Source organism: Bufo gargarizans, chromosome 1 (assembly GCF_014858855.1).
Source record: "Bufo gargarizans isolate SCDJY-AF-19 chromosome 1, ASM1485885v1, whole genome shotgun sequence".
NCBI lineage: Eukaryota > Metazoa > Chordata > Amphibia > Anura > Bufonidae > Bufo > Bufo gargarizans.
Window position 1 is genome coordinate 272,889,954 of NC_058080.1, and position 14,067 is coordinate 272,904,020.

The window sequence follows — 14,067 nt, forward strand, 5'->3', positions numbered from 1 at the left end:
AATACCTCTATCAGTTTAATATACCATGTTGTATAGTACTTGTATTCTGACTTCACCTTTTGGCAGTGCACATACACCTCTGTTCACAGGGGATGTTTTATGATGGCCACATATGCAGAGTTACTGAATAGGATCCTCATTGGCAGGTTTTAAGTCTAAGATTTAGTGAACTGCTGGATTTTTTCCTCACATATATTTTGTGTCTGATAATGGTGAGATAGGCATTAATATGCTGTGTGTGTCCTTGTGCAGATAAAAAAGATGCCACTCTTCTGGAAGGGCTTTGTACAAGTTTTAGAAGTGTCGGCATTTGTGAGGTTAGACACTGATGTTAGAGGGCCTGGCTTGCACTGTCCACTCTAGTTAATCTCAGAGGTGGTCGATAGAGTTGAGATCAGGGCTGTGGAGGGACCAGTCAAGTTCTTTCACACCAGACTAACGCAACCATGCCTTGCCCAGGGTCAGAAAAGTTAGAAACTTAAAATTGTCCAAAACGTCTTGTTATGCCGAAGCATTAATATTTCCCTTCTCTGGAACTAAGGTACTTAGGCCAACCCCTGAAATACAACCCCATAGCATTATCCCTTCTCCACCTAACTTTACAGTTGGCACACACCAGTCAGGCAGGTGACATTCTCCTGGCATTCACCAATTCCAGACCCATCCATAGTGTGAGATAGAGGAGCACGATTCATCACTCCACAGAACACGTTTCCACTGCACCAGAGTCCATTGGTGCCCTGCTTTACACCACTCCATCTGACACTTGGTGATGTAAGTCTTGCATGTAGCTACTCTGTCATGGAAACCCGTCATGAAGCTCCTGCCACACAGTTTGTGTGCTGATTTTAACCGCCTCCCGACCGCCTAAAGCAGGATCGCGTTCCGGAGGCGGCTCACTCAGGCACAGTCACACATCTACGCGTCATCTCGCGAGACGCGAGATTTCCTGTGAACGCGCGCACACAGGCGCGCGCATTCACAGGAACTGCAGGTAAGCGAGTGGATCTACAGCCTGCCAGCGGCGATCGTTCGCTGGCAGGCTGTAGATGCGATTATTTATTTATTTTTTAAACCCCTAACAGGTATATTAGACGCTGTTTTGATAACAGCGTCTAATATACCTGCTACTTGGTCCTCTGGTGGTCCCTTTTGCTTGGATCGATCACCAGAGGACACAGGCAGCTCTGTAATAAGTAGCACCACACTACACTACACCCCCCCCCCTCCTGTCACTTATTAACCCCTGATCACCCCATATAGACTCCCTGATCACCCCCCTGTCATTGATCACCACCCTGTAAGGCTCCATTCAGACATTTTTTTTGTCACAAGTTAGCGGAAATTGATATATATATTTTTTTGTTTTTGTTTTTTTTTTTGGGTTTTTTTTCTTACAAAGTCTCATATTCCACTAACTTGTGACAAAAAAGAAAATCTCACATGAACTCACCATACCCCTCACGGAATCCAAATGCGTAAAATTTTTTAGACCTTTATATTCCAGACTTCTTCTCACGCTTTAGGGCCCCTAAAATGCCAGGGCAGTATAAATACCCCACATGGGGTAAATAAAATCTCACATGGGGGACTCAATTCGCCGAGGGGCACATTGAGTCCATGAAAGATTGAAATTTTTGTCCCAAGTTAGCGGAAAGGGAAACTTTGTTAGAAAAGACAAAAAAAAAATCAATTTCCGCTAACTTGTGCAAAAAAAAATAAAAAATCTTCTATGAACTCGCCATGCCCCTCATTGAATACCTTGGGGTGTCTTCTTTCCAAAATGGGGTCACATGTGGGGTATTTATACTGCCCTGGCATTTTAGGGGCCCTAAAGCGTGAGAAGAAGTCTGGGATCCAAATGTCTAAAAATGCCCTCCTAAAAGGAATTTGGGCCCCTTTGCGCATCTAGGCTGCAAAAAAGTGTCACACATGTGGTATTGCCGTACTTGGGAGAAGTTGGGCAATGTGTTTTGGGGTGTCTTTTTGCATATACCCATGCTGGGTGAGAGAAATATCTCTCTATAATGACAACTTTGAATAAAAAAATGGGAAAAGTTGTCTTTTAGAGAGATCTTTCTCTCACCCAGCATGGGTATATGTGAAAATACACCCCAAAACACATTGCCCAACTTCTCCTGAGTACGGCGATACCACATGTGTGACACTTTTTTGCAGCCTAGGTGGGCAAAGGGGCCCACATTCTAAAGAGCACCTTTAGGATTTCACAGGGCATTTTTAACACATTTGGATTTCAAACTTCTCACGCTTTAGGGCCCCTAAAATGCCAGGGCAGTATAACTACCCCACAAGTGACCCCATTTTGGAAAGAAGACACCCCAAGGTATTCCGTGAGGGGCATGGCGAGTTCCTAGAATTTTTTTAATTTTTGTCACAAGTTAGCGGAAAATGATGTTTTTTTTTTTTTTCTTACAAAGTCTCATATTCCACTAACTTGTGACAAAAAATAAAAACTTCCATGTACTCACTATGCCCATCACGAAATACCTTGGGGTGTCTTCTTTCCAAAATGGGGTCACTTGTGGGGTAGTTATACTGCCCTGGCATTTTAGGGGCCCTAATGCGTGAGAAGTAGTTTGAAATCCAAATGTGTTAAAAATGCCCTGTGAAATCCTAAAGGTGCTCTTTGGAATGTGGGCCCCTTTGCCCACCTAGGCTGCAAAAAAGTGTCACACATGTGGTATCGCCGTACTCAGGAGAAGTTGGGCAATGTATTTTGGGGTGTCTTTTTTTTTACACATGCCCATGCTGGGTGAGATAAATATCTTGGTCAAATGCCAACTTTGTATAAAAAAAAATGGGAAAAGTTGTCTTTTAGAGAGATATTTCTCTCACCCAGCATGGGTATATGTAAAAAGACACCCCAAAACACATTGCCCAACTTTTCCTGAGTACGGCGATACCACATGTGTGACACTTTTTTTTGCAGCCTAGGTGGGCAAAGGGGCCCACATTCCAAAGAGCACCTTTAGGATTTCACAGGGCATTTTTAACACATTTGGATTTCAAACTACTTCTCACGCGTTAGGGGACAGCCAATGGCAGACTGGAATGAGCCACCTTAGGGTGGGCATCAACCGCAATGCTAGGGAAGTTTGTCCTGTCTCCGCCTGCCATTGGCTGCTCTCTCCCCCCGACACCGGATGGGATGTTTTCATCAGTGTGCAGGGAGAAGCGGCGGTGCGGGGACCCGGAGCGGTGCTGGGAGTGGAGTAAGTATATTGCATGACTGGGTGCTGGATTTTATACACCTGTGGCAGTGGGACTAGATGAAACCTGAATTCTATGATTTAAGTGGCGTTTCCCAATACTTTTGTGCAGATAGTGGATACAGATTTTGCTCACGTTTGTACTTTTTGGCATTCTGTCAGGGAATCCATTATCTTTTATGATGAGCAATATGTTCTACAGCAATATTCTTGTTGTGAAAGCTAGAACACTGACTTCTGTCAGAATTTCTTACCATCTGATTTACAGATCTGTCATAGCTGTAATGACATTCATGTTATTTTGTGCCTCTGTGTATGAAAAGCAATCCCTGTGCATGTGTTTTATTAATACATTTTTTATTTAACAGAACATGTTTTTAGCGATCATCAGTGACACCTATTCAGAAGTCAAAACTGATATGGCTCAGCAAAAGAGTGAAATGGAACTGGCCGATCTCATTAAAAAGGTTAGACTTTACTATGGAATTGTTCACCATTACTCTGCTGGAATAATGTTTAGTGGAACTTTCTGGTGTGACTGGAATTACAGCCGACCTCCATAGTTAGTGAGCTCTATCATTAAGAGGGGGTGATGGTTATCAAGTTATCCCTGATCTACAGGATAGGCAATAACTATAACATTGGAGGAGGGTTAACAGCAGAGACAGGATTTAGCAGCCATGAGCTGTTTTTGGCGCTCTCATAGAAAATGGGACATGCTAGCGGAAAACACTGACAAATGGGTTGTTCAGAGTGTGCCCATCATAAGTGCTCACTGGCATCATAAACAGGGCCGGCCTTAGGTGTTCAGGCGCCCTGTGCGAGTTAACCTTGTGGCGCCCCCCCCCCCCCCCTCAAAAAATAAAATATTGTGTGGCACAATATATGTATAACAAACATATTTCACATGAAAACTTACAGTTACTTGGCTTGGCCCTTGGGGATCTCAGACGCCACTTCCACACTTTGGCCGCGGGCTCGGCGGAGCTGATGAGGTGTTTTATTCTAATGAGAAAGATTTCATAATAAGTATTTGGAGAAGGGGCAGAGGGATAGCAGAGCAGGGAGAGGCTGGTGCTTCTACTAGGGGGTCATACCATGGGGGAGTAATAAAGCCCACCATAATGCCCCCCCCCCCCCCCCAGTAGTAATAATTCTCCTTATAATGTGACAGTGCAAAAAATACCCCCTTGTAATGCCCCCATTTGAGCTAATGTCCTCATAGTGCCCCCATAATGTGCCAGTATAAAATACCCCTATATAGTGCCCCTAGTAAATGACCCCATAGTGCTCCACACCCTCCTTCCTCCTAGTGCCCCCCATAATGTACCAGTATAAAATGCTCCAGTAGATGCCCTCAGTGTCCCCCATAATTTGCAAGTATAAAATACCTCTTCTTAGTGCCCCCCGTAGATGACCCCATAGTACTCCTCTCCCCCCTTCCCCATAGTACCCACCATAATGTGTCCCAGTATAAAATTGTACTGTACAGAGAGCCCATATAAAATACACCTTCTTTGTGGCCTCAGTAGATGCCCCTATAGTGCCCCCAATCATGTGCCAGTATTAACAGGCCCCCCCTGTGCCAGTAATAATAGCCCCCTATGCCAGTAATAGCAGCCCCCAGTAATAACAGCCCCCAGTAATAAGAGCCCCTCTGTGCCAGTAATAACAGCCCCCAGTAATAAGAGCCCCTCTGTGTCAGTAATAACAGCCCCTCTGTGCCAGTAATAACAGACCCCAGTAATAACAGCCCCCCCCCCTTTGCCAGTAATAACAGCCCCCCCCCCCCCCCTTTGCCAGTAATAACAGCCCTCCCTTTTGCCAGTAATAACAGCCCCCGCCAGTAAAAGTATTGTACATAATAAAAAAAAAATTTTAAAACACATACTTACCTCCATGTCAGTGATGCGATGCAGGCCTCTTCTGGCCTGTGTCCCACGCTGTATGGCTCAGGCGGCGCGATGACGTCATCGCGCCGGCCTCTGATAGGCTGCCGGCCTAGTGCCTGCAGCCTATCAGAGGAAGGGAAAGGGACACGCCTCTCCCTCCCCTACCGCAGCACAGGCAGGCATCTGTATCGCTGTCCTGAGGACGGCGATACAGATGACTGGAGATGAGCGCTTCCACAATGGAAGCGCTCATCTCCCTGTGCCCAGCCGCCGCCATTACACTGCGAGCTGTCGGCCGCCAGGCGCCCCTGTTGCTATGGCGCCCTGTGCGGCCGCACAGCCCGCACACCCCAAAGGCCGGCCCTGATCATAAACATGCCTTTCAGTCAAATAAAACATTGGGGGTCATTTACTAAAGACCAGCGCTTCACATATGGGTCTTATTCCCTACACACTGCAGCCATATTACCCCAGCACTGGTCTCTCTGCGCAGCAGTCCCCCGGTGCACAGCGACTGTTATGCAGCACCGGTCTCCTGGCTCCAGTGGTGTGCAGCCGCTGGATACCATTTCTTTGTGAACTAAAGGACCTGATATGACGTTATGCCCTGTGACTAGGGTTGTCACAATACCAACATTTGAATTTGATTTTGATCCCATAAAAAAGTATTGCGATACTCTATACCATTTAATACCGCGCAAAAGAAAAATAAAACTCCAAAAAAGCTGTGTGCATTCAGCATTTTATGGAACATCCAGCCCATAATAGAACAGTCCTACCCTATTTTTTGAAGGGGGACAAGGTGTAAAAAAAATGGCAAATTGTGTGTTATTTATTTCTTAATATCTGTTATGCGTCACTGCAAAGGAGATATATATTATATTATATATATATTAATTTTTTTTTTTTTTTATAGTTTGGACTTTTTGGGATGTGTCTATACCTTTTATATGTTTATTGGCCACTGCGCCACCAATGATTATAATACTGCCGGGGGGGGGGACTGTTGGACCCAGGTGCAGCATCTGAGGGGTTAATTGACGTGTCATCTAGCATCTAGGGTAAGAGCAATGACAAAATGCAAAAGTGACCAAAACAGCCAAAAAGGATGACAACAGAGAACTGGTGTGTGGTCACCACCTGGACTGGTTGATTTCACAGAAGTGTGATTAACTTGGAGTTGCATTCTGTTGTTTAAGTGTTCCCTTTATTTTTTTTGGCAGCGTATTATTATTATTATTATTATTATTATTATTATTATTATTATTATTATTATTATATATTTTTTTTTTTTTTTTTTTTTTTTTCTCACTCCTATCACAAGAAATGGCTATTTTTGTCCGCAATACAGGCAAAAATAGGACATGGTTTTAGGGCAGTTTTACATGAGCATATTCAATTCTGGAAACATGCTCCATGTAAGAGCAGTATTCCGGGGTCTAAACGCTGTTCCTGCCTGACCTTGGATCTGCTGAACTGTACTCGTAGAATGCCATGAGTACAATTCAGTATATAAATGGTCAGGCAGGAATTCACATTGTTATAAATCATTAGAAAGCGGTAAGCTTGTGTTATTGGAGCAGTATTCAGCCTAGGAAATACTGCTCTCACATGGAGCATGTTTCCAGTACTGGAAACATTTGTGTGAAATTGCACTTAAAAGAAATTTCTTATTTCTGTGATTTCTGGTTACTACCTGTTGGTTTCTACCAGTTGCTCCTATTGCTTGCATAGAAACTGATTAGCTCAGGATCGGGTATAGTCTGTGTAGGTGGAGCTCACACATTTGGCTTATTGTCCACCTCCTAGTGGCAGCAGCCATACCCACTGTCTTCTGTGTCCATCAGTGAACACGGAGAACAATATTTTACTGGTAAATAAGGCTACTTTTACATCTGCGTTTTTGCTGGATCCAGCAGGGAACAGCAAAAACGCATCCGTCATGATAATAAAACCAAAATAAAAGGGAGGCAGGACAGCACGCCAGATCTAATTAGTTGTGGGTGCATGTCTCCAGGGAGACTGGTGAGTTCCCCCACAAGGATCAGAAGATCAGGAACACGGAAAGAGTCTGATGGAGACAGCACGTCCTCAAGTGAAGCTTTATTCCAGATGCTACGTTTCGGCCTAAGAAGCTTGAAAAAGGCCTCTTAGGCCGAAAGGTAGCATCTAGAATAAAGCTTAACTTGAGGATGTGCTGTCTCCATCAGACTCTTTCCGTGTTCCTGATAATAATACAACCGGATACGTTCATAATGGATTCAGAGGTTGTATTATCTCTAAAGTGACAAAGATGGATCCAGTACTAAAACCACCGTAAATCAATGGGCTCCGGATCCATTTTCTTTTGTGTCCGAGAAAACAGATCCAGCACCATTGACTTACATGGTTTTTGAAGCCGGATCCTTCTTGATCAGTATCCCATGATGCACACAAAAAGGCTGCTTGCAGCATTTTTCTGTCTGGCATGGGAACGCAACCAAACGGAACAGAATGCACTCCGTTTCGTTCAGTCTTGTTCCCATTGACAATGAATGGGGACAAAACTGAAGTGTGTTCCTCCGGTTTTGAGATCCTATGATGGATCTCAATACCGGAAAGGAAAAACACAGATGTGAAAGTAGCCTAACAAGAAATCCTCCTGTTCACACATATGTGTTTAATATTTCCAGGGGTGTAGTAAAGCAATGGTGAAACTGAAGCTCAAGAAAACTGCAGTGGATGATATATCAGAGAGCCTCCGTCAAGGAGGTGGGAAGCTGAATTTTGATGAACTAAGACAGGACTTAAAAGGGTAAGATTATTTCTTTACTAAAATGCATGTTTACTCTACTGTCACATTTGGTAATGCAGTAGCTCCATTTTTTTTTTACATTTTAGTGTGTATTCTAGTCTGTATTGGAATTCTATTTTGGAATAAATGTTTAAATTTACAAACTTGTGTAGGAAACACACCTGCTAATATTACCTAAAAATTTAATATTAAAAAGACTGGTCTTAAAGAGGTTGTCTTGGATTTTGATATTGATAGTCTATACCCAGGATAGGCCATCAAAATCTCATTGGCAGGGGTCTGACCCTCCGCACCCCTGCAGATCATCTGTTACCTTGTAAATCTGGCACAAGAACTACAGTCCCATCCATTGTGTAGTGGATGGAGCTGGTAACTGCAGCGCTGCTCCCATTAACCACCTTAACAGTTTTGCCCGAGTTCTGCTCGGGCTTTGGGAAAAGCATTTAACTGTTCAGCCTAAGCCCAGCTCGGGCAGTAAGAGGGAGGGGAGGGATGCTTGATATCTCTGGATTGGTAGCAACTAGAGCAGGCATCCTCAAACTGCGGCCCTCCAGCTTTAGCATAACTACTACTCCCAGCATGTCAGAACAGCCTACAGGTATCGACCTACAGCAGGGCATTGTGGGAGTTGTAGTTTTACAACAGCTGGAGGGCCGCAGTTTGAGGATGCCTGGACTAGAGACATGATCCTGGTATTGTTTGAAAGCTGACATTCCATTCCCAGCATTAGCACATCATTAGCAGGAGATATTGCTGTTAGAAATCGAGTCAGGAATAAACCAGTAAAATTTGCTTTTACTTTTACTTTCAGCTGCATTCACTGCCATGCCGATTTCTTACAGCGATAGTTTCCTATGTAGTAAATATAATGTTGTTACTGGTCCTTAAGACTAAAATGAGTTATGTCACTAAAGGGTTAAAGATGCAATTACTAAGTAATTAACCCTGCGCTGCCGCTCTTACAAATGTCACTTGTGTCTTTACTACCCTGATTTACTCAGGGAGCCGCTGCTGGTTCTCCGTGAGGTCCCTGTCTACTAGAATTTACAAGGATAATTGGATCTCTGCGCTGGACAAGACACTTGCGATGTAGTAGAGTTAACACTCGCGCTTTATGAGACGTGTTATCTAAACTAAATGCGTTAAGCAAACACCTTCAACGGCTTTTCAATGTCTTTTGTCTCAAGATAACGCGATGAGTTAAGAAATTTGAGTTAAGAACTTGCCTGCTACATCTGTAGTAACACTTTAGGTATACTCTCTGACCTGTATTGTACATATAAGTATAGTCTCAACTTAATCCTTTTCTTTTCCGTTGATCCAGTGTATTCGGCTGCCGTTTCAGGATTCAATGTAGACAATAAAGTGTATTCTTTCTGCTCCACAGCACTCTGTTCTGCTAAAGATGCAATTGTTTCCCCATAGTTGTGACCAACAAGATTATCATCCATAGAAACTGCAATGACTTCACTTCTTTATTAAATCCCACTTTAAAGGGAACCTGTCACCGGGATTTTGTGTATAGTGTGAAAGTAGCCTCAGACGGATCCGTCCAGACTTTACATTGAAAGTCAATGGGGGACGGATCCGTTTGAAAATTGAGCCATAGTGTGTCATATTCAAACGGATCCGTCCCCATTGACTTACATTGTAAGTCTGGACGGATCCGCCTGCCTCCGCACGGCCAGGCGGACACCCGAACGGAGGCTGAACGCTGCCAGACTGATGCATTCTGAGCGGATCCGCGTCCACTCAGAATGCATTAGGGCTGGACGGATGTGTTCGGGGCCACTTGTGAGCCCCTTTAAACGGAGCTCACAAGTGGACACCCGAACGCTAGTGTGAAAGTAGCCTAAGTAGGCAAATTATACCACAAATCCCCTTTTTTGCGAGAATTTAAAGTGGACCCCTTGTGTAAAGTATACCTGATGAGTAAAGCGTACCTACAGAGCTCTGATTTTGTACAGAGCAGTTTTTTACCCGAAGGAACACTGCCCATACACTGCTGTATATAGTTCCCACTTCTCATCCTCCTAGTGCTGGAAGCCACCAGCATTTATTGGTTTGGAGCAACAGAGGAACGCTGCTTTGTACTAAGTGACCTCAGCTCCATAACCGTATCTGGTCTGTCAGGAAAACAGTCTGAACCATTTATGTAGCTTGTTTCTTGTAGACATTTTAGTGCTTGTGCATTCTTAAAGGATTGAAATGTTTGTCGTTTTTATCTGTTCAAACTTTGTTTTCTTCCAGAAAAGGCCATACTGATGCAGAAATTGAGGCTATTTTTGCCAAATATGACCAAGATGGTGACCAGGAGCTTACAGAACATGAACACCAGCAGATGCGGGATGATTTGGAGAAGGAGAGGGTGAGCATGAGCCATAGTGTTTTTTTTTTTTTTTTTTTTGTTTTGTTTTGTTTTTGTTTGTTTTTTTGCTTTGCCCTGACAAAAATTCGATTTTATAGTTACCTATAGTGTATTTTCACCTTTAGTGAACCTTTTGTATATTTAGTGGAATATCATGGGATCTATATATGGAAGTTATTATTAAGGGGTATTTTTTTATTTTGATCAGTGGGAGTCTGGGGACAGATGGCTAAAACAAGGGGGCAGAAGCGCACAACTGAGCTTCTTTACGTCCGCCCCACTCTGCGAGCATAGACTTTCTGTGACCACTGCTCACTCCACTCTCTGAGGAGCAGTTCCTCACCCTTATTTTAGGGTAGCATCAGGACAATCCCTCACCTCATCAAAACATCGGACTCCCATAGTGTAGTGACACGTCAAACAACTCGCGTAATGGAATTGCAGTCACAGAGAAATCACATCTTTGTATACATGAACAGAATACAACCATCTTAATAGAAGGCACATAGTTCACAAATCTGTGGACATATTCTGCTATCTTTTATTTGACTGTAGCATGGATATGCAGCTGCACGTTACAACTGCCTGCCTATCGGTGTTTCAAGTCAACCTGCCTAAAGAGGTGCCCAGAATTAGATAAACATGGTTGCTTTCTTCCCAAAACAGCGCCATACCGGTTTGTGTCTGGTATGGCAGCTTATCCACATTCATTTCAATAGAGCAGAGCTACCATTAGGCCATGGACAAGTGTGGAGTTGGTTTTGGAAGCAAGCAGACCTGTTTTTCTTAGCCTGTACACCCCGTTACATGCAGCTTGATCTCACCAGGCTACACCAGTGTCAAATCATGACCATACACAGGGGTGTGGAAATAAATAAAAAAACTACTTGTCAAAGGACTAAAGTGGGGGCTCAATCTACTTGTCCCTCATGACCATCTACTTGTCCTGAACTTATACTAACGTTATACTGTATGGGGCAGGGGCCACAAGGAGACGTTATGCTGTATGGGGCGGGGGCCACAAGGAGACGTTATGCTGTATGGGGGCAGGGCCACAAGGAGACGTTATGCTGTATGGGGGCAGGGCCACAAGGAGACGTTATGCTGTATGGGGGCAGGGCCACAAGGAGACGTTATGCTGTATGGGGGCAGGGCCACAAGGAGACGTTATGCTGTATGGGGGCAGGGCCACAAGGAGACGTTATGCTGTATGGGGGCGGGGGCCACAAGGAGACGTTATGCTGTATGGGGGCGGGGGCCACAGGGTGACGTTATACTGTGCGGGGGCAGCCGCTTGGTGACGTTATACTGTATGGGGCACTAGGGCAGCCCCAAGGTGACGTTATACTGTATGGGGGCCACAAGGAGACATTATAGTTTATCAAGTGCCACATGCAGTGCAGATTGCAGGCAGGGCCAGAGCCTCAGAAGACAGACAGCACAACCTTTATTTCTGACACCCCTGCAGATGAGCGTTCCTCCCGGAGCCTGTCCACATCGCAGCTCCCGGCCTGACCTGCAAGCGCTGACTGGGATCACATAGCATTATACTGATTTATGATGCTATGTAACCCTTACAGTTCTGGAATGTGTTGGATAACACTGACATCATTACCGGTAGTAATGAAAAAACGCATTGCGCAGGGCAAGGGGGAGCATCAGAGCAAGAAATGGCAAATTAGTAAAGAAGAGGTTATGTCTGGGTTCACCTCTGAACCCAAACAACCCCTTTTAAAGTGGGTTTCCCATGATTAATATATAAAATTAAAAGCAAACATCAGTACATGACAATCTGTAGCTAGAACCAGCCCTGTACTGCACATAGGTCCAGAGATCTCCCCATTCACTGCTCCAATTTCTCTGCTAGCTTATCTTCAGCCTGGCAGTTGAGGGATGTGTCTTCTCTGCTGCAGCTAAGTGGGCATGTCCATGCTCTCCCTATCCCAGCTCAGGAGGAAGTTGAAGGATGAAACTGAGCATGTGCGGCCATCTCAGTGAGCCGGACAAAGAAATGAGAAAAAAACAAACAGCAGGCGGCGCTACACAGATACATTTTATTAAAATAACTCGTTGGCTATACAAAATTATTTACATCTAGGTGCTGGTTTTCAAAACTGTCAAATATTTTTCGTATGACAACCACTTTTAATGGGGAAAACCGCAGAATAAAGCTTCAGTGATAGGTCTGCTTTAGTTTCTATGATCAGCCATCAGTAGCTGCTTGTTTGTTTCCTACAAGGAGGACCTGGAGCTGGACCGGGGCTCTCTGCCTCGTCCCATGAGCAGTCGTAGCTTCCCACGCAGTCTGGATGACTCTGAAGAGGATGATGATGAGGACAGTGGACACAGTTCTCGCAGGAGGGGTAGCAGCTCAAGTGGGGTCTCTTATGAAGAATTCCAAGTGTGAGTGCACCTTACCTATTTGTGTGATCATTTTCTCTATTTTAAAAAGGTTTAAAGTATAACTGTTGTTCAGGTCATTTTTCAGAATAACCTTTCATCTGTGAGTACATGAGAAATAACACTTTCTGGTCAATTATGACTTGAATTTTGCACTTTAGCAATTCTTCCCTTTGCGATGTATCGAATTGTAATTTTTTTTCTGAGCTGATGGGTGGAGACTAGCTGGGATCATGTCTGCCCAGACACTATGCATGAAGAAACATGGACTTGTTCCTAACTCTTTGTAGCACACTCTCAGAAGCAGCAGCAGCAGTAATGGAGTACATTACCCGCAGTACTGAGCAGTTTAGATGTAAACCTAGCAGTAAACGGCAATCTCTCTGTTTGTGTGCCTCTGCCTGTCTCCAGCAGCTCCTCCCTGCTTCTCCTCCCTTTTACCCTCTTCATAGATTTCTATACAATCTGATCCTTCAGTGAGCAGGCAGCCCATCTTCACTGAATACTAATTTGAGCAGTGAAGGAAAAGAGAGGAAGCTATCTTTGATAAGATATACAGTTGCAAGAAAAAGTATGTGAACCCTTTGGAATAATATGGATTTCTGCACAAATTGGTCATAAAATGTGATCTGATCTTCATGTAAGTCTCAACAATCACAGTCTGCTTAAACTAATAGCACACAAAGAATTAAATGTTACCATGTTTTGATTGAACACGCCATGTAAACATTCACAGTGCCGGTGGAAAAAGTATGTGAACCCTTGGATTTAATAACTGGTTGAACCTCCTATGGCAGCAATAACTTCATCCAAACGTTTCCTGTAGTTGCAGATCAGACGTGCACAACGGTCAGGAGTAATTCTTGACCATTGTCCTTTACAGAACTGTTTCAGTTCAGCAATATTCTTGGGATGTCTGGTGTGAATCGCTTTCTTCAGGTCATGCCACAGCATCTCAATCGGGTTGAGGTCAGGACTCTGACTGGGCCACTCCAGAAGGTGTATTTTCTTCTGTTTAAGCCATTCTATTGTTGATTTACTTCTATGCTTTGGGTCGTCGTCCTGTTGCAACACCCATCTTCTGTTGAGCTTCAGCTGGTGGACAGATGGCCTTAAGTTCTCCTGCAAAATGTCTTGATAAACTTAGGAATTCATTTTTCCTTCGATGATAGCAATCCGTCCAGGCCCTGACACAGCAAAGCAGCCCCAAACCATGATGCCCCCACCACCATACTTCACAGTTGGGATGAGGTTTTGATGTTGGTGTGCTGTGCCTCTTTCTCCACACATAGTGTTGTGTGTTTCTTCCAAACAACTCAACTTTGGTTTTATCTGTCCACAGAATATTTTGCCAGTACTGCTGTGGAACATCCAGGTGCTCTT

The 14,067-nt window shown here is 44.2% G+C and overlaps 1 protein-coding gene across 2 annotated transcripts in view; it reads left to right on the forward strand.

Annotated features, from left to right (window-relative positions):
* The window catches only part of PKD2 (polycystin 2, transient receptor potential cation channel), a 52,091-nt gene that overhangs the window by 32,563 nt on the left and 5,461 nt on the right, over positions 1-14,067 (forward strand). The window contains exons 10-13 of one of the 2 annotated variants that reach the window (XM_044303240.1): positions 3,599-3,697; positions 7,795-7,916; positions 10,167-10,284; positions 12,524-12,687. In XM_044303240.1, the coding sequence (XP_044159175.1) occupies positions 3,599-3,697; positions 7,795-7,916; positions 10,167-10,284; positions 12,524-12,687 (503 nt within the window). The remainder of the gene's footprint in view (positions 1-3,598; positions 3,698-7,794; positions 7,917-10,166; positions 10,285-12,523; positions 12,688-14,067) is intronic. The other variant, XM_044303247.1, reaches the window with a different exon arrangement.